General features: G+C 47.2%; 2 protein-coding genes across 3 annotated transcripts in view; both read right to left on the bottom strand.

Annotated features, from left to right (window-relative positions):
• Positions 1 to 1,024, bottom strand: part of Trap1 (TNF receptor associated protein 1) — a 32,692-nt gene extending 31,668 nt beyond the window's left edge. Inside the window, exon 1 of the mRNA XM_059270103.1 lies at positions 894 to 1,024. Coding sequence (XP_059126086.1) covers positions 894 to 981 — 88 coding nt within the window. The 5' untranslated portion in view covers positions 982 to 1,024. The remainder of the gene's footprint in view (positions 1 to 893) is intronic.
• A 3,083-nt stretch (positions 1,025 to 4,107) lies between these two features.
• The window catches only part of Crebbp (CREB binding protein), a 138,868-nt gene continuing 123,598 nt past the window's right edge, over positions 4,108 to 19,377 (bottom strand). Inside the window, exons 22-31 of one of the 2 annotated variants that reach the window (XM_059270101.1) lie at positions 19,055 to 19,132; positions 18,689 to 18,756; positions 17,319 to 17,469; positions 16,903 to 17,049; positions 16,201 to 16,314; positions 15,041 to 15,206; positions 14,610 to 14,777; positions 10,702 to 10,863; positions 10,123 to 10,404; positions 4,108 to 8,880 (exon numbers count right to left, since the gene is read on the bottom strand). In XM_059270101.1, the coding sequence (XP_059126084.1) occupies positions 6,730 to 8,880; positions 10,123 to 10,404; positions 10,702 to 10,863; positions 14,610 to 14,777; positions 15,041 to 15,206; positions 16,201 to 16,314; positions 16,903 to 17,049; positions 17,319 to 17,469; positions 18,689 to 18,756; positions 19,055 to 19,132 (3,487 nt within the window). In that variant the 3' untranslated portion in view covers positions 4,108 to 6,729. The remainder of the gene's footprint in view (positions 8,881 to 10,122; positions 10,405 to 10,701; positions 10,864 to 14,609; positions 14,778 to 15,040; positions 15,207 to 16,200; positions 16,315 to 16,902; positions 17,050 to 17,318; positions 17,470 to 18,688; positions 18,757 to 19,054; positions 19,133 to 19,377) is intronic. The other variant, XM_059270102.1, reaches the window with a different exon arrangement.

The following is a 19,377-nucleotide window of genomic DNA, read 5'->3' as shown; positions in this document are numbered from 1 at the left end:
AGGCATACTCAAATGTTGGAGAAGATACTATGGAGTTCTCTTAAGGCAGTTTTGCTATTAGAGAATACATACACAGACAAACCCCGCCTCAAAAAACAAACACACAAATAAATAAATAAATAAAATCGATTCGCAATTTGGCAAAATCTGCTAAGAAATAAAAAACGGCACTCTGGAACATCAATTCTAAACTGAATACACGTTCCTCAAGACTAAAGCACTCACTCAAACTTTACCACACAGTAACAATTTTTGTGTTCAGCAGAGCATTTAGTGGAGGATGAGTAGCTAGCTGTTGGAAAAGCCACTGTACCGTGTACCAGTATATGCTAACATGAAAAGTTGTGTAAGGAACGGTGGAAACTTCGAATAAGATTCTTTAGCACAATTCATATTTGACTTGGGCCCTTTTATGTAAAAAGTTGTAAATACATATACCTTCTGTGTATGTTACGCTAACACCTTCACCATTACTTGACTAGAGGGTGGAAAGCACAGATTAAGGTCCTTTGCTCTCTCCATTCCCTGTTGTATCTTTAATTCCAGACCCTGGGGATGCAGGGACCAACCCCTCAGAGTTCACCGGTTTCCTGAAGTCCGGGGTGACTATTGGTTTTGTTCAGTTTCTACCCCAGGGCTTGAGCTCTGCGGGAATTGAGCGTGTGCACAGCTGCGTGCAAACGAACCAGTGAACCCAAGTGCGGGAGACTGCCATCAGGAACGCCAGGGGCTGACCAGACCATGCTGGGGGTGCCTGCGACTCGTCTCCCTAGAAGCAACCGCACTTCCCTGTCCCCGTCCCAACGTGGCGGCCCCCGTGCTGTGCGGCCTCCCACCAGTCAAGAGAGCGCACGGCCTCAGACGCTGCCTCTGCGCTCTTGCGCCGCGCTCACCTCGCCGGACACCCGCCAGCGTGGGAGCCCGCAGTGTAGCCTGCAGCCCGCGGCCCCACAGCAGCACAGCCCGCAGCTCGCGCGCCATGCCTCCGTCCCAAGCGCCACGAACAGCCACGAGCCGTGAGGGAGGCTTTCCGCAGGGGCGGCGCAGTGACGTCATGGCGAGCGACGGGCTCGGGCTGCCCAAGGCTCTGCCTGCGCGGGGAAACGCGGTCGGAGCAAACCCCAGCACGGGGGCCTGAGGACCGGACTTTTTGACCTTGGATGTCAGAGACAAGGGCGTGGAGAATGTGGCGGTTGTGTCCCCGGAGCTTCGGGTGCGCCTAGGCGCGAGTATCCCATTCTCGAGATGTCACTACCCAGGCTGGAGTGTGGACGAGCGGGACCTACCCAACCATGTGTTTCTATGCGTTTGGGCCACTGGGGAGAGTCTCCTATGGCAATGCCAAAAAGCTACAATGACAAAGAGATTTTAGGTTTGACTATCATTCACCAAAACGTGAACTCAGTAACCAACAACTCCAGAAGTGGACTTACCCGTTTATTGTGACTTTTCTCCCGCCTGGAAGTTTGCTTGGGGATCCAGGCCATAAACCTGGACTCGAACGCCTGATCCAAACTCTCTGGCCACTTCCTAAACAGATTGCCTATTAATGCTCTTATCTTAGAGTAAAGCCCAGGTGGCACCTTTGTGACAGGTTCTCACTTGCTAAATATATTTTGCTATGATCAAATTTTACAAAAATGTTAACGTGGTTGCTTAGCTTGCTACCTGACACTAGTCCCAACTGTAGGTACATGCGACACAAAACCATTTACTTATAATTTGTAAATGGTGATGCAAAAAATCCAGAAGTTCTGAGTCAGGAGCGGTTACCTCCTGGATCCTGGATAGACTTGAAATGTTGGCAGAGGGCAGGCATGTAGGAATGCTTCCAGGTTGAATATGTCAAGAACAGCTCTCACATTCTTGATTTATAGATGGAAAATAGAAAAAGAATGGACAGATTTAGGAGGCCAGAGAGATGGCTCAGTCTGGAAATGTTTGATACCCTGATGTCCCCAAGAAAATACAGGGCAATGTGCGCTTGTAATCTCAGGACTAGGGAGAAAGAGAAGAGAATCCTTGGTCAGGTCTTGCTGACCAACCAGTCTACGTAAATCTCTTAGCCTCAGGTTCAGCGAAAAGACTGTTTCAAAATGTAAGGTGGAGAGGAGCTGAGGAAGACATTTTATTGAACGCCTAACGGCTATCCCCACTCCACAGCCAGTTCTGCTCCTGTAGACCCACATCCTCCACTACCAACCCCACACTTCTCATTAGAGTCCTACCATGTCCTTTCTGGGATTCTTAGAATCGGTTTCTGGCTTCTGTCTCTGCCCACAGGCCCTGCATCACCTACCCTACCCTGCCTGGGTCCCAGTCATGTCACCACACAGAATAGCTTCCCTGAATACTATTCCTAGAGGGATCGAGACACTTCCCAGTTCTTTCCTTTAATTCCCCATTCTGGAATCGTCCTCTCTGTCAGCGCTGACAGAGCAATCTATAGAACACCATATCTGGCTCGGAGCAGAATGTTTAGAAAAGGTGAAGTGACATTTGGCAAAGGAGAACCTGGGCTTTTTAGTCAAGGATGGGGATGCAGGGTCTGTTCATTGTAAACCAACTGCATTGCAGGCAATCCAAACCGAGGCCCTCCTGTCGTCCATCCATTCCCGGAAAACCAAAGTTTGGACCTATGTATCTATCAAGGGTCAGGAACAGGAAATGACTTCCCACAAAACTCCAAGGGCCTTTTGTACACTCTAGCTCCAACTACAGTGGTTGTCTAACAGTGGCCCACTTCAGACATCTCGACATTTGCCTCTTGCCCTGCCTGTTCCCACTTCCCAGCTTGGGGACTTTAGTAATTTCTTTTAGTGCTCATTCCAGGAACATGGGAATCTATCTTGTCTTAGTGGCCCATATCTGTGCCAACATCTCAGGAGTCCCGGGCAGTACCACAGATAATAAAGGAGTCCTGGCAGCAGGAGGGAAAATATCCGTAAGATGTCAGGAACAACTCCAGTTCCCCTTTGCACACAACAGACTTTAAAGGACCTTTGTGTTCAGATTCTCACTCTAACTTGGAACTTTCCATATCATTCTCCTCCCAGGATCCTTTATCTGAATTTCATAGATCAACCTACAAGTATGGGAAATGTCAGCCTGCAGGTTTCCTTGTGACAACAGCCATGGAATACAAGATGAAAGACCCAAAGGCCATCTCAGCTTCAAGCCTCTAGTAGGAATTTTGTAGAATGGACAAAGTGGGGTCCATCAGGAGCTCAATTCTGGCTCGCCTGACTCCCTTTGAACTTTTGTTTAGTGAAAAGTGAATTATCAAAGATTTCTAACAAATTCTCTATAACCCGGTGAGCACGATGAAAGCACTGTTTTAGACAGTTTAGGTCAGCTGCAGACGCACTCACTGAACTCCTTGGGAGTCTGCTTTTAGTTTGGGTTCTGAACCATTTCTCCAGTGTGAACTAACTGTTCTCCACCTGCACCTAGCATTCACAACACAATTAGAATGACCAATGTATGGAAAACACCCAGTACTTATCAGGCTACTGTGTATTGTTAGTCCCAAATGGGCAGACTTATTTCTACATTCTCCAGGCTTGCTACAATGTCTGGGCACAGAACTGCTTCCCAATACACTGTCCTGTATTATATTTCCTGGCATCACAGTGGCTACCAACTCACAATCACCTTAATGAGAAGTGTTGTCTTTTTAAACACCAGCTTACTCTGTCATGCAACACTAAAATTAAACGTTGATTCAAATGCAACCTTTGCCCCTCCCCTTTCTGAGACAGGTCTCTAACTATGTAGCCCTGGCTGTCCTTTAACTCCCTATATGGATCTTTGGGTTTGAGGTCTTCCAGATTCTTCTAGCTCTAGCTCTTCTGGGATTAAAGGCATGGGCTACCATGCCCAGCTGGCCCCATTTAATAGAAACCAAATGAAAGTTACATGTCTTCACCCCAACAGTGCAGAATAGCATGTCATCTGTGGACATAACATTCAGTTCTTAAATGCTAGTTTCTAAGAGCCTCAAATGCATGTAGGGTTGACACCAGGCATCTTCAGTTGTTCAATGATCAGCAGCTGAGCTAACGCTAAGGGGATCATTAGCCAATCGGAACCACCTTTGAATCCAAGCAGTTTTACCAGCTTTTATTATAAACACCAGCACATTTCAAGTTCCCTCTTTTTGATCACAAATATAGGACTTTTTTCTTCTCCTCTTAAGTATACAGCATGAGACACAGTGTCTGGGCACTCCAGCTCTTACAGAAATTTCCTTAGGACAAACTTAGGGATAGTATCCACAGCCCACACCCTCAGCCACATCCTTCGACATCCAGATGGACAACTGCACAGGATGCAGACTCCAAGGAGGTTGGTACATAGCTTTGAACTTCAGGATACCCTGAAAAGGATGTCCCCATCGCCCACATTAAAAGGCTGCACACTGCCAAGTGCCACCTTCTGCGTGGGACTGAGAGAGCAGCTCTTCTGAGGCTCCAGTTCCTCCTCTTGTTTGAACACACGGCTTGGGGCTTCCCGATCGGCAGCAAAGGGAATTCTGAAGAGAGCCGAGAATGTGCAAGGACCCATCAGGCTGAACAAGGACGGAGCATCACCTCTGGAGGACTTGGGACAGCGCTTAGTTGGGGGAAGTTAGATGATGGCCTATTCCTTACCTGGTCTTATCCACAGTATTAAAATCCAAGATTCAAAATTCTACATTCAAAACTCTAATCTTGAAAGGCTTCGTCAAATTTAGATTTCCAAGTATCAGGAATTTTGAAAATACTTCTGTGAACTTAAAAGGCCAAAAGGAAGGCTATTTGGGTCATGATTTCTAAATTTAGCTGCCCCCACCCCCATCTAGACCACTCTTTTGTTGGAAGACAGGTATTTAAAAAAAAAAAAAGTTCCCTGGGAGCAGCAGGCTAGGGGTTGAGTTCCCCCGTCAGTGGTCCTCCTCTCAGATGTGACATTTACAGTATTCAGGAGCTACCATCCCCTGCTCAGGAGGGGCACCTGTAACTGGACTTCATGAGCGAGTAAGACCATGAAGTAGCAGCCCCCAGGGCGGCACCAGGCCTGCAAAGCCCTAATGAGGCCACATGGGGCAGGCTGATGGAGGTAACCTCCCTGTTGAACTTTTGGGGAGGGGAGGTCAGGAACCACCTCAAGTCCCTGGAGCACCCTTTGCATTGATTGTGGGATCTGGGTAGAGAAAGGGGGGCTGTCTGGAAAAAAAAGGGCAGGAGCCCTCCCCACAGGGGCAGCTGGCCAACGAGGAGGAGGATAGGAAGAGTGGGCTGGAGGCAAAGTGCTGTTTCTGACCCAGCGGTGACTGTCCCTTGTGGCATGGGTGACATTCACCTGTGAGTATTGAATATGCAAGGCAATGCTGAGATGCCTCCTCACTCTGCACAGGGACCTCCCCCCCTTCCCCTTGGTGGCCACAAGCCTGGGACACTTCCCAGCTGCCACTCACGCTGCAACTATGACTGCAGCCCCGGCCTCTGCACTCTGAGCGAACAATCAGAACCATGTCTTACAAAGAACAGACTCCAAAAATATATATAAATAAATAAAAACCTTAAACATTCTTACAGGGATCTTAAAGAACAGAATACATGTTAAAAACTTCAGTAATTTATATCAATTTTAAGTGATACTTTATATACAATGGGGAAAAAAACACATGCATAGTCCAAATACAATGTTGAAAACAGCATTTTCATAACAAAAAAACCCCCGAACACTAAGTGTTAATATCATGTACATGAATTCAAGAAGGACCACCCTTTTTGTCTGTTGCACACAGTTTATTTAACAATATGATATAAGAAATGAGTTGGTACGTTACCATTCTATACAGTGATTGAATCTTCTTGAATTTTCTTATTTATAGTAATTATAGCGCTTGCATGATTTACACTAGAATTGCTTTTCCTCATTTCAAGTTTCACATAGAAGAAAGAAAAGAATGCTTCTTCTCTATTAACATTAGCATGGTCTAAGAGAGTGATCATCCCTATTTTTGTCTAAAACCAGTTTTATCAGAGAAACAAAGCAACAATTTCTACATCTGCAAGACAAGAGGCTGGCTTAAGCCAGCATGTATAGATAAATGTGTGTGGGTGTGTACATGTGTGCACGCCGGAGTCAATTCCTATCGTCCAGGGGTAATACTTGGAGATGCCCACAGAGTTCACTATAGAAAAAAATCTTCCCGCAACATCAGCTCGTTATCGGGACACATTATAAGATGCATTATTTCTGGAACCGGTTTCTGAGTATTATTTTTCTTTTCACTTTTAAACATAAATGTTTAAGTCTTGAAAATACAAATAAAAAATATGAATATAATGAACTTGTTTTTCCCATTAAAAAAAGGCATGAGTCACCAGCAATGACGACAAAAAATAATCCAAACAACCCCCCACCCCCCCAAACAGAAAAAAAAAAAAGAAAAAAAAGAGAGAAAAAGCCGAGAGAGAGACCGACCAGATATTTAAATCAACTGGTTCTTAACAAAAAAATATATTCTTTGTATTGTTTCTTTAAGCATCAATCCACCCTTCCATGCTTGGGAGTCACAGTCCCATCTAGGCTTAATAAAAAGAACCCAGATGCCTGGATTTTCAGTACAAAAAGTCCAAGAACATGAAAGGGGAGGGGGGAAAAAAAAAACAAAACAAAAAAATAAAATAAAATAAAATCCCCCAAACAAAAAAACAAACACCCAATGCTCTCATAATGCTACAAACCCTCCACAAACTTTTCTAGTGTGTCTCCCGTGGTATCACCAACCAGGGACAGTTCACTGGACAGCGCGCTCCTGTTGGGGGTATTCAGCTGGGGGAGCATTGCACTCTGTTCAGGGTTCCCAAGGTGTCCCTGATCCATGGAGCTGGCCATGGTGACTGCGAGTCCGGGGTGGGGGGAACCAGTCTGGGGTGAAACATGGTGTGGTGAAGGCTGGGGCTGTATCCGTGGTGATGGGCTGGAATGTGGAGGTTGGGATTGGGGCCGCGGAGACTGGACAGGGGCTGGAGACCGCACCTGGTTACTAAGGGATGTGGCGATCTGTTGGCCGGGGAGATGCGAGGCCTGTGGCTGTCCTGAGAGCATGTGCTGCTGGGGGCTCATGGGGTTCGGCTGGCCTGGGGACCCAATCTGCTGCTTCATCTGCTGCTGCTGCAGAATTCGCTGCTGTAGGGCCTGCTGAATGTTAGGGGTGCTGTCTGCCCCCAGCCCAGGCTGCCCCATTTGGCCAAGTTGTCCCATTGGTGCAGCCATCTGGCCCATGGAGCTGCCCTGGATGGGGAGGTGCTGTTGCATACGTTGTTGCTGCATGGCTGGGGCGTAGCCTCCAGGTCCTTGCGGCTGCTGGAACTGGCCGTGTCCTGCCATGCCCCCCGCCATGCTGGCACTGCTTTGTTGCTGCTGCTGTTGCTGCTGTTGCTGCTGCTGCTGCTGCTGGTGCTGTAGCAGCTGTCTCCTCACCATTTCTCGGTACTGTGGATTCATGTTTGCCATGCTGGGGTTGTGTCCTGGGTTCATGATGTTCAGAGCCTGTCCCTGGGGGTTCAGGCCTCCCATTGCCTGTTGCTGTGGAGGCACACCAGGCCGTGGCACACCAGCTTGCATTGCATTCAGGTTCTGCAGGCTGGGTTGCTGGTGCATGCCGGGCTGGGGCTGCATACCAGGCTGGGACTGAAGTCCAGGCTGGGGCTGCATGCCAGGCTGATTGGCCACATACTTGGCTGTGCGCTGTTTGATGAAAGCTGCCATTAGCTGTGGGTTTGATTTGAGGATGTTCAGCACCTGCTGCTGCTGCTGAGGGGAGCTGGGTGACTTCAGGGTCCGCAGCAGGTCTTGCAGGGCACTTGGCGAGATGCTCCTTGGTGGCTGCACATTGGGCATCCGTGGCCCAGCCACAGCTGCCTGGGCCTGCATGGACATTACAGGCCTGGGCATGCCTGGCATTGGTTGCTGCTGGGGGATGGGTGCCTGCTGCCACTGCCCAGGTGGCATGCTAGACATGACAGGCCCACTGACTTGGTTGGGACGGGGCACATTCAGGCCCACAGGGGCCATCTGGCTCCCTGGGGTTCCCATACCTGCACGTCCTGGGGGCATGCCATTGTTGATGTTTGCTCGGTACAGGTGCTGCTGCTGCTGGGCCTCACGCTCAATTTGCCGAGCTGCTTCCACTGCTGCAGGTGGGGGCTGGGCAGGGGGTGGGGGAGCTGGCACCTGGTTGGTAGGCTTCCCAGCAGACACTATCGTGGGGGGCTGAGTCCGGGTTACATTAGGGAAGCCAGCTGGTGATATGTTTACAGGTGAAGGCTGAGGCTGGGCAGGGGGCTGTGGTGTCTGGGGTGTGCTGGGCTGCTGCGTAGGGGTCCCGGGTGGTGCTGAGGTAGGAGAAGGCAAACTCTGCTGAGGCACATTGCGGGTGTTCATGGTAGCCATTCGCCGGCGCATGAGCTGGGCCTGCTGCAGGCGATGTTGGATCTGCTGCTGGCGGAGCTTGTGTTTGATGTTGAGGCAGAAGGGCACAGGGCATTTATTTTCTTGGCAGTGTTTGGCGTGGTAGCAGCAAAGAGCAATGAGCTGCTTGCATACTGGACATCCTCCGTTAGTCTTGCGCTTACAACCCTTGGTGTGCTGCACGACTCGTTTCATCTTCTGGCAAGATGGCAGAGAGCAGTTGGCATTGCGACACTGGCAGGCATGGACCAGGGACTGGATGCAGCGTTGGATGCTGAGACGCCGGGACTCCTGGGGGCTCTTGGATTGTGGCTCACCTTGACTGCTGCCCTCATCGTCTAGACCCAGCCCCCACTTCACCATCTTATGGGTGTGGCTCTTGGTGTTGTAGCAATTGATACAAAGGTCATAGTCCTGTAGAGAAGCAAAAGGGACAGACCAATATCAGCACAGGCCCAGCATGAGCAGATTCCCTTGGGCATGGGGCATACTGTAGGTCCAAGGCTTGAGGAGTTATTAATGGTCCCCACTTCCTTCTTTACTTCATGTGCTTTGAGAAAAGCATCAAGACCTTACTTTGAGACTTAACAGCGAGAACTAAGAACACCGTGGCCATTTCCTCCAAGTATTACCAGAGGACATAGGGACACTATCCCCAGGAGAAAGGCATCAAATCATCTTTCCCCAACACAGAAGCTCAAGTGGCTGAGAGATACTTGAATTTAGATACTAAAAAGGAAGGATTAAATTTGAAGGGGGTCTTGGGAGATAGCTCAGTGGGTAAGAGGATTTGATGGTCAAATATGAGGACCCGAGTTTGGATCCTCAGCATTCACACAAAATAATCCAGTGCTGGTAATTGCTGCACTGGACAGAGAGGAGGTAAGAGGACTGTTGCTTGCTGGTTACCAGCCTAGCACAAGGTTCAGTGACAGATACTTTCTAAGGAAATGAGGTAACGATCTACAGAGCAATTCTCCTCTGACCTCAGTATGCATACACTCAAGTTATTCTACATACACACATACCACCCCACACAAAGCTGAGAAGTCCTATGGCTGGGTCTAGAAATTGTGCTCAAGCGAAGTACACATAAAGTCCTAAAATCAGAAAAGTAGAAAGAGAACAGAGAAGCCTGGAGAAAGAGGGAGAAAATCAAGAATTTAAAGGTAAGCAAAGAAGGAAGGGCTAGGCAGCCTTTGCTCTGACCAGGACAAGCTCTACATGGCTGAAGATAAGCTACCCACAAGGCAGGAGACAGTAAGCCTGCCAGTGCATACATAAGGACTAAGTATTCTAATCACATGCTGCGATCCTGCCACTGGACCTGATCAAAGGTGGCAACCTGCCAGCAGGATGAAAGGCATCCTTAAGCCCCTAGCAAGGCTAGGAAGAGATAAATACACTGGAATCCCTGTAGAACCAAAGTGTCCTTCCACATTCAGGCTGCCTTAGCACATGGCCTGTAGCTGTAGTGGACAAGAGTACAGCTAAGAGGACAACAAGGGTGTCACTCATGCCTGGCTCCCCATGCTGGGAGAGATAGCACAAACAATGTTGTGCACAGATGTCAACACCTGCATCCATTCCCGATGGGGCAGAGGAATCGACACCTACCTATGGGGGAAGGTCAGAAGGGAGGTGGGGGGGGCTTACCTCACACACAGTGCAGTGCCAGCGTGTCTCTACATGGTGTTTGCATTCATTGCAGGTGTAGACAAAGCGGTCCTGGCCCTGTGTGTGCAATTCTACCAGCATGCACAGAGTGGACCATTTGGAGCGGCGTAAGGAAGAGAACTCCCAGTGCTTGTCTCTGGCCAGGGTGAGGAAGGCATCACGCCCATCCATGAGGTCACAGCTGAGCAGGGGGTCAGGGTCCACGATAGGGGGCTGAGTGCTAATAACAGGCCCAGCATGCAGATGAATCACAAAGAAGACCTGAAAGGAGGAGCTGCATTAACCTCAGAGAGAGAGAGAGAGAGAGAGAGAGAGAGAGGCAGCATGTGCCAAGTGCCTGGCCACATTCTTCTGTGTAATAGGAGGCTAATCAAACCCAGCGCCTGCTTGAGGCCCTGGTTTCCTGGGATGGAACATAACCGATGATAAACCACACAATGTATTAGCAAACTACTGTTTCACCTTCTACAGAGGGAGCCCTAGCACTGCAGGCCTGGTGCCTGCCACTCCTCTGGGTTCCAAGTATTCCCAGACCCTCCCGCCAGACTATGCCACTACCTCCTTATGTTTTTCCATGGTGGCATACAGCTTCTGGGACAGGTCATTGGACACATTGGGCATGCTGGGCTTCTTCTTGTTGGCGCGGCTAATGCTGCTTTTGTTTTTGTTGGTCTTCTTATTGTTCTTTTTCTTGGCATTCTTGCTGTCACCTTGACTGCCCTGGAACCACATGCAAAGCTGTCAGAACAACATCCATTTCCTAGGCTGTGGGGCTCCAGAGACCCCATATGCACCTGGGCCACATGCTGCCACCAGAGGCATAAGAATGGAATCCTCCAAGCCCGTTTGGCACCTGTATGTCCTGTTACTTCTTCAGGATGTTAATTCAGAATCTAAGCTTAGCTTTAAGAGGAAGTTTTCTACCACTCCCCAAAATTCCACTGGACAAGTGAGCTATTTTCCATCCTGCATGCTCAGTACCTGGTTCTTTGCCTTGGGAAAGCCTGCTCACCTGTATGAATTTTCGAAAGACTCGGGGAAGGAGCAGGCACACCCAGCTGATTCTTTCCAGGTCCCACTCAACACCTGCACTAGGGTAGAACATGTCCAACCTTGTCTTGCAATCTGTTGTTACTACTTTTCATCATGATTTGGCTGAGGTCTAAAAGAGACTCACTCCCCAGTTCAAGTTCTCCAATAATCCTACTATGGAAAGAACTTGGGGTGTCACCCATTTAGAATACAACGTAGAAAAGCTAACCAGATCTAATCCAGAACTTCTTTACCCTGTAGTACTGGGAGTGAAACCAGAGCCTTATGCATGCTAAGCATGTGCTCTACCATTGAAGTACACCCTCAGCTCAAGAATATCACTTTCTCAAGGGACGTTACATAACCTAGGTTTCAAACGCATCATCATGCTCCTGCCTCAGGTCCACGAGTCAAATCATTTTTTTTTTAAATTACTTTATCTATGTGCATGTATGTATGTACATTTGTGAGTGTGCCACAGTGCCCACGTGGAGGTCAGAGAACAGTTTTGTTTTTTCTTAAAAGGGAGATTGTTCTCTTCTTCCACCATGTAGATTCTGGGACTTTAACTCAGGCTTTCACACACAGCAGAAGACACTTTTACTGTACCCATTTTACTGGTCCTCAAATAAATTGTATTTATTTGGGATTTTTTTTTTTTTTTTTTTGAGACATGGTCTCACTATGTAGCTCTGGCTGTCCGGGAACTCACTGTGTAGATAGATAGATCAGGCTGGCCTTTAACTCAGAGATTTGCCTGCCTCTATCTTCTGAGTGCTGGTATTAAAGGTATGTGTGCCACTATGCCCATCTTCAAATAAACTTCGTAGTTTATTTTTATTATTATTTTCTGTTTTGGGTTTTTTGTTTTGCTTTGTTTTGTTTTGTTTTGTTTTTTCAAGACAGGGTTTCTTTGTGTTAATAGCTCTGGCTGTCCTGGAACTCACTCTGGAGATCAGGCCGGCCTCGAATTCAACAGAGATCTGCCTGGCTCTGCCTCCCAGGTGCTGGGGTTAAAGGCGTGTACCACCACCGCCCGGCCAGTTTTGGCTTTTGAGACAGAGTTTCTCTGTGTAACAGCCATGGCTATCCTTGAACTCAACTCTGTAGACCAGGCTGGCCTTGAACTTGGAGATCCACCAGCCTCTGCCTCCAGAATTCTGGGATTAAAGGTGTGCGTCACCATCCGGCCAAATAAACTTTTAAAAGAAATTGTTTTTGAGCTAGGCATAGTGGTATCTGCCTTTAATCCCAGCACTTAGAAGTCAAGCTGATCTCTGAGTTTAGGCCAGCCAAAGCTACACAGAGAGACCCTTGTACCAAAAAAACAACAAAAAGAAAAAAAAAAAGAGAGAGAGAGAGAGAGAGAGAGAGAGAGAGAGAGAGAGAGAGAGAGAGAGAGAGAGAGAGAGAGAGAGAGAAATTATTTTGGCCATCTGGAAACATGCACTTTGGTTATTTTTCTGGTAGAGTTTTACCTGTGCACGGTCCTGAGAGTGGGCTTTTTCCTTCCCAAAGCTGGGGCTGAACACACGATGTGGTGGTACCATGTCTCCCTCCCTCATTTAACATCACCAGAAACACTTGTCTACTTCTAACTTGAGATTCTAATTTTTCTTTGTTTTGGGTTTCTTTTTTCTGTTTGAGAATTTCATACATGCATGCAATCTGTTTTGACCAAGCACCCATTTCCTTTACTCCAGTTCCTTCCTAGAGAATCTGATTTTTAATGGCAAAGCAGCATCCTCTATAAAGTGTTAGCTATACTAAAGTTAACACCACTGTGAGGTCCAAGACATCCCCGAGGAAGGGGAGTCCTTGCTCTCACCTGCACACTGAGAAACTGCACACACAGACAGAAAACAACAAGTCTACTTGTTGACGCTTTCCCTAGCACACACCAAGTGCTTGGGTACAGTGAAGGCTGGCTCAGCCACAAGCCACCCAGGTCGTCTGGACAGCTTCACTGACACCGTGTCAGAGACCACCTTGGATGGCTCAGCTTGCTCTGCATTCCCTGAGTCCTCTTCCCTTCACAGAAGGGCTGTCCTTGTGCTCTGCTGTGCTGTACACCAGTGACTCCCACAGTTGGGCCCACATTCCACTTCCTCAAGTGATGCCACCACTGCTGTCCTTTACAAGTCCAAATGGTTCTGGGCCAGGCCACCTGTACTCTGAGGCCTGGCTTGGCCAGCGGCCTCTTGGTCACTTGGTCTCCACTGCAATGTACTCTGAGCCAGCCACTGAGACACTCCTGTTCTTATAAGGCCAATGTGATTATGGCCTCTCCTCTCCAGCTTCTTGGGAACCGTTTTGCAGTCAAGTAAGAAATTAAACCTTGAGAAAGTCAGACAATGGGGACCACCTGAGAGTTCTTGAGAACCGCCAGGGATACAAGCTTCTGTTTCATCCTGGTCTATGCTTTCTGTATTAAAGCTGTCTTTTGGAAGACATAACTCAATGTGCACAGTGCTTGGCACACTGTAACCATTCAACAAATCATGTCCGCACCAAGCATTCATGCTTAGCCGAGGCTTTAGGTGTCGCCACATGCTGCCAGCATCTCTAGCCCTGTTGGGGCCCAGTCTCAACCACTTTTGGAGCAATGCTGTCCATTCTTTATTTCTCCCTCACCAGAGTGAGTTCCAGCTTCACAAAGGCACTCAACTCTTTTAACTCATGATCTCTCACATGTCACAAACACTCTCCACAGAAGTCACTGTACACACCTACCGAACCTACAACACAACCCATCTATGCCAGTGTCAGCTCTACCTGATAATCGCACAGTGCCTTGTGATCATCAACACAGCACACTTCCTCCTCTTCCTGGGAGACTCCACCCCCATAACTCAAGGGGGATCTCAGCTCCTATGTCACTGTTTCCAAAGCTACCCTCAGACTTCCTGTTGTCTTCTTTATCTTAAGCTCCTTTCTTCTCTGAGTTGCCCCATCACCTGAAAACACATCATGCAGCTATCCAGGGCCTTCCTGTTTCTCCTAGTATAAGATACTTCTTGGGGCATGGACAAGGTCAGGTCTTGTTTAGTTCACTCTGCACTCCCTGGTACACAGGGATAGTAAACAGTGAACAGGCTGAGAGCCACAAAAACAAACAAACAAACAAACAAACAAACAAGTAAAAGAAAAGCCACAAAATGAAGAGTTGTCACAACATGCAGCACAAGGCCTGGCACTCCAGTTTCTCTAGGAAGTAACTTGCACCCATCTCCATGTACTGCCCTGGTTCCAAAAGGTCACCATCTCCCGTCTACTCTCCAGGTCTAACCACTAGTCCCCACAGGGAATAACTCTTGTACAGAGATAGTGACATCCTACGTGTATGCATGAGAACATCCACAGAGAGAACCGAACAGCAAATGTAGACTTTCCAGCCTGCCACTCTGGTAGCATAGCTCTAGTGGGGGCTGTACCTCAGGGGTCTCACTAGCTGCAGTACTTTCTTCTTTTTTCCTCTCTTCTTCTTCTTGTTCTAGCTCCTTAATACTTTCTTCCAACACATTAGGCCAGAAATCTCCTTCAAAATAGGGTAACTCCTTGGCACTCGTGAGTCTGTCTTCATTTGCTTGTTTGAAGATGTCCTAGGAGGAAGCAGACCAGAGGTGAGGTCAGGTCCCCTGTGGGCTACTGGGGACCTCATACACAAACCAGCCATCAACTGACTGAAAGGCCCACTGCTTTGACCCTGCCTAGTTGCTTCTGCAGTTTCATCAGATGCTTTCAGGTTCTTGCTTTCTATTCTTCTAATTGATCATAGTTATAAAGCACATGAGTGCCACAGGAAAATACACAAAACATGTCAATCGGCTGTGACAAAGCCAACATCGTCCTTCAACAGGGGTACCTTGTAGTCATTAATGATCCTCTCTGCAAATGCCTTGTCCAGCATCTTCTTGTACCACTCCTGCAGTCGTTTTGGTTTGGGGATTTTCTGATCAGGGGGGTGGCAATGAAAGATGTAGTCATCTCCTTCACTTGGGGGACAGGCCCAGATGTGTCCTGTCACATACCTATAAGATACATATGAAAGAAGCCAGATAGAAGTGTCAGTGAACTCTGATCTACTTTTGAGGCAACTGCAGCTCACAAATAGGAACTAAAGCAAGGACAGAAATTAGTATGAGGGAAGATGAAAACAAAAGAAATGACGACAATGCTTGTGTAGGTCTTCTAAAATCCTTGGGCTCCAACCCAATAATGTGAAAGGGGTGTGTGTGTGTGTGTGTGTGTGTGTGTGTGTGTGTGTGTGTGTAAAAGCATTATCTTCATCATTTCTAAATTCAACCCTAGATTCAGTACTGAGCACTTATTTGGAGCTGAGCCCGCCAGGACAGAGTAAAGGGATGTGAAGTACCATTTTCCTGCCTACTCTCCCCCCTGTGAAATGGAAGAGCAGCTCAGACAAGTAATTCTCTTTAGAGATCTCATGTCAAAGAATTTTATTCACTCCGTTCAAGACACTTCAGCAAACCTTTTCAGGTTTGGAAAAAGAATGTCACAGGTGTGGTATATAAACACATAGTACCAGAGAAACAAAAACACATAGTGTGTGTTCAAACAGTGAATTTCAATGAAAGAGCAGAAAGGACAAATGTATATAGAGACAGAGAGTAGATTAGTGGCTGTCTGCAGGCAGGGGCAGGACAGGGAGCAGCAGGCAGCAAGAGGGCACAGGGCTCAGGTGAAGGAGTCAGAGTGTGTGAGACTGGCTTATGGGAACCGTCATACCAGTCAATAATGTCAAAAAGCACTGACTCCAAAATCTCCAACAGGCAAAAACATGATATGCAGATTATGTCTCAACAAAGTGAAAAGAAAATGAGAAGCAAGCAAAGGCAAAGAGTAGACACTGCTCTTCGGGGTCAGACACAAGTGGGAGGCTCAGCAGACTTCTGAACCAATCTCAATATAGCAGAATAAAAACACGTAAAACTAAACGAGAAAAATCACTATTTCACAAAATAGACAAAATGTTTTTATTGATTTTGAATAATCGAGACTCACCCCAATTTCTTCACATACTCTAGATATCCAATGAGGATCTCATGGTAAACAGCTGTCCGGAGGCAGCGGGGCCGGAAGAAATGAATACTGTCCAGATAAGATATGTACACACGCCTGCAGGGGTGGGTGGGTGGGGTGTCATTTTTATTTTTAATCCAGGGTACCCCTCAAGCTTGAAAACAAACACTAACATCCAAAGCCCCCAGAAATAAGTTTTGATAGCAGTCACAGAGGCCACCTAACTGGATGTGAAAGACCCTAATCACAGTTCCATCTGAAAACTAAGGGAACAAAAATAATTTCCTATTGTCCAACAAAAAGATAGCGGAACCTTCCCCAGGAGAGCAACTTGGGAGAAGCCACTTCTTTGCCCCTCTCACCCAAAATTCAGACTAAACAAACTAACCCTGGACCAGAGACCCTTGGTTTGAATAGGGCATCCAGCTGTTGCAACCCTGGCTCCCCAGCGACCATCTTGATGACACAGAAACAGAACTAGGGCCATACACAAGCATGCCACACTACCACCAAGACCCTTGGTTTTCTGACAGTTTATAGGAAAGCAAAATTAATTGGTTTAGTAGGGTAACTGACTATTTAAATCCAGTACCAAAGCACACAGCTCTAAGATGCCCGAGCCTAGTCTGTTACCATCCAACATGAGGCTAAAAAGGCACATTCAGAAGTAAGACGGAAGACTACCTTGTATTTGGTGGGGGGCAATCAGAGCCATATTCTTGCACATGCATCCCAAAAAAGCACACATCGACTCCATCGATCTCCTCGAAAGCAAAGAGTGCTTTGGTTCGATACGGGAAAGATTCAGACATTTCTCCAGAATCCACAAACCTGAAACAGAAGGCAAAGCCTGTTCTGTGCAGAAGGCTCAAGGCTGGGCAACCTCTTGCAACAGCAGCCAGAGCAGTTTCAGGGCTGTGCTGCACTCTTCCTGGTCCTGTTTCCTAGGCAAGGGAGCCATCTCTGATAACGAATTGGGATTCAGAAAAGGTCACATGCTAGTTACCACAAGCCTCTGCATTAAGGACGTCACATTTGACGCCCTCCAGAGACAGGAGTGGGGACTATCCCACAGCTTAGGACAGGAAAAGAACACAAACCTTGACTTCATCCCTGGCTTGACCTCCACAGTCTTGTCTGAGCTGGCCACCACTCTCACAAAAACCTCCCCAGCTTCAGGGTGATTCTGGCGCCGTAAAAACTTGTTAACTCGGTCTTCCAAGTGGTTTCCCAAGCGTGTGGTCTGAAGCCCTAAAAAAATTCCGAATGAACAGGATTAGGCAGAGCGGTTGAAGCTGCTGCTTCACTGTTACTTTCAAGGGTGAACGAGTGTTCTGCAAGTATGAAGGAGCTCCATCCTGTGACTTAAGTGTCTTAGGAAGGAAAGCAGATGTGGGGCCTTAAGCACTCTGCTTGTTGTCGGCTATTTATTTGTCCAGGTTTCTGTCCATTTCTAACAGTAAGGGACAGGAGAAAGACAAAAATGGCCTGAATCTGACAGGACTAAGGACATTGTGCTTCTTGCCCTTCACCTCAGGTCCTGGGTAGCTGAGTGGAAGCCTGTGGGAGAAGCCCTGCCCTGGGGCTATGCTGAGCAGAAGTCTCCTGTGTGGAGGGCTACCTCAAGGATGCCAACAGGCAGATGGCTTATTGCTCCAGAATTACACTTGAGGAACTTTTAATAGCAACACTTATTAAAAATAAAATAAAAAATACAAAGAAAACAAAATCCAATAGCAAGGAAAAAAAAAACCATGGAAAAAGAAAGATTTGTAAAGTTAAAAGAAGTAAGGAGTGGATTTGAGATCTGTTTTATATTTCAGTGAGCATCACGCTTCATAAGCTTGGTCAGGCTGAGCTCTGTGCCCAGCAGTCTTCAGAACTGAGTGACTGTTCTGACAAGAACAGATGTAAGCATAAAGGGCTTCACAAGACCACCACTCTTGCTGAAATCCCTGAGGGAAATCCTGCACTGTGGGATAGCAAGCCTTGCTCCCCAGGAGATAGCCCCCAGAGCCTGTGACAGCACCTTTTCTGGATAGGGCTATTGGTTCTGAGCTATTGGAGAAGGATCTGCCAACAAATGTTCTTTCAGCAGTTCTGAAATGTACTTTTTCTTTTTTTTTGGTTTTTTTGAGACAGGGTTTCTCTGTGTATCTTTGGCTGTCCTGGAACTCAAGAGATTCACCTGCCTCTGCCTCCCAGTGCTGGGACTAAAGGTGTGTGGTACCAGCGCCCACCTAAAGCTTCACTCTTCTGAAATTTACTTTCTAAGCTTTGTAAACTGTTACTGAAAACATGAGCAGATCATGAAAGGATCAAGCTGAATCACTCCAATGAAAAAAAGTACGAAGCACTGGAAAACCACCCATATGCAAACTGCTGACAGAGCTCTAAAACTGCAGGGAGAGGTATCAAAAGAGGAGAAACGACAGAAGTCAAAGCACACAGAAACTTGGAGAAAACTTACTTTTAGCACTGAATTTGTTTTCTTTCCGAGGCCTGCCAGTTTTCTTCAAGCAGTTGTCACACACAAAACTGCACAACAAATAATGGGTGTGATCAGATTATACTCAACAGTGCATGTTGCTAAACCAGTGAAATGCAGCACTAAAATACTTTGTTGGCAGTTTAAATCACATCATTGTGAAAAGAGTGAGGAGACAGACGGCTTTGATTCTACAATTTGTAAAGCAGGCAAACACAAGACTTAAATTTAGAACCAACTGCCACCTCCCTTAATTGCTGAATTTTGCTGACAATGAACCCACAGCCACCTCCCCATGACTTGTGCACAGCTGCTCCCCCTTCCCAGAGATCACAGCAAATCACTCACCCTGAAGGCCAAATGATGTCATAGTGTAGAACGCAAATCTGATGCATCTTCCGGCCACACTCTTTGCAGTCAACAAAACTGGGAGACAAGAAAGCACAATTATACACCAGGAGCCACACATAGGAAGTTTTCAGCAGGAGCTCGAGTGTATGGCCCACACTGTTGTCTGAGCTGCTTTCAGGAGCTCTGACATCCACGCATGTGCTGACTAATTTAGAAGTGTTTTACATGCTTACCTATGTTAGTTAATTTTCTTAGTGAAGAAACAGGATCCTACTCTTCCCCACGCCAACCTTTCTTTTTCTTTTGAGTAAAAGAGGTCT

The sequence above is a fragment of the Peromyscus eremicus genome, chromosome 8a, assembly GCF_949786415.1.
Source record: "Peromyscus eremicus chromosome 8a, PerEre_H2_v1, whole genome shotgun sequence".
Lineage (NCBI taxonomy): Eukaryota > Metazoa > Chordata > Mammalia > Rodentia > Cricetidae > Peromyscus > Peromyscus eremicus.
The sequence above is the reverse complement of the archived record's forward strand: the minus strand, read 5'-3'. Positions and strand labels throughout refer to the sequence as shown.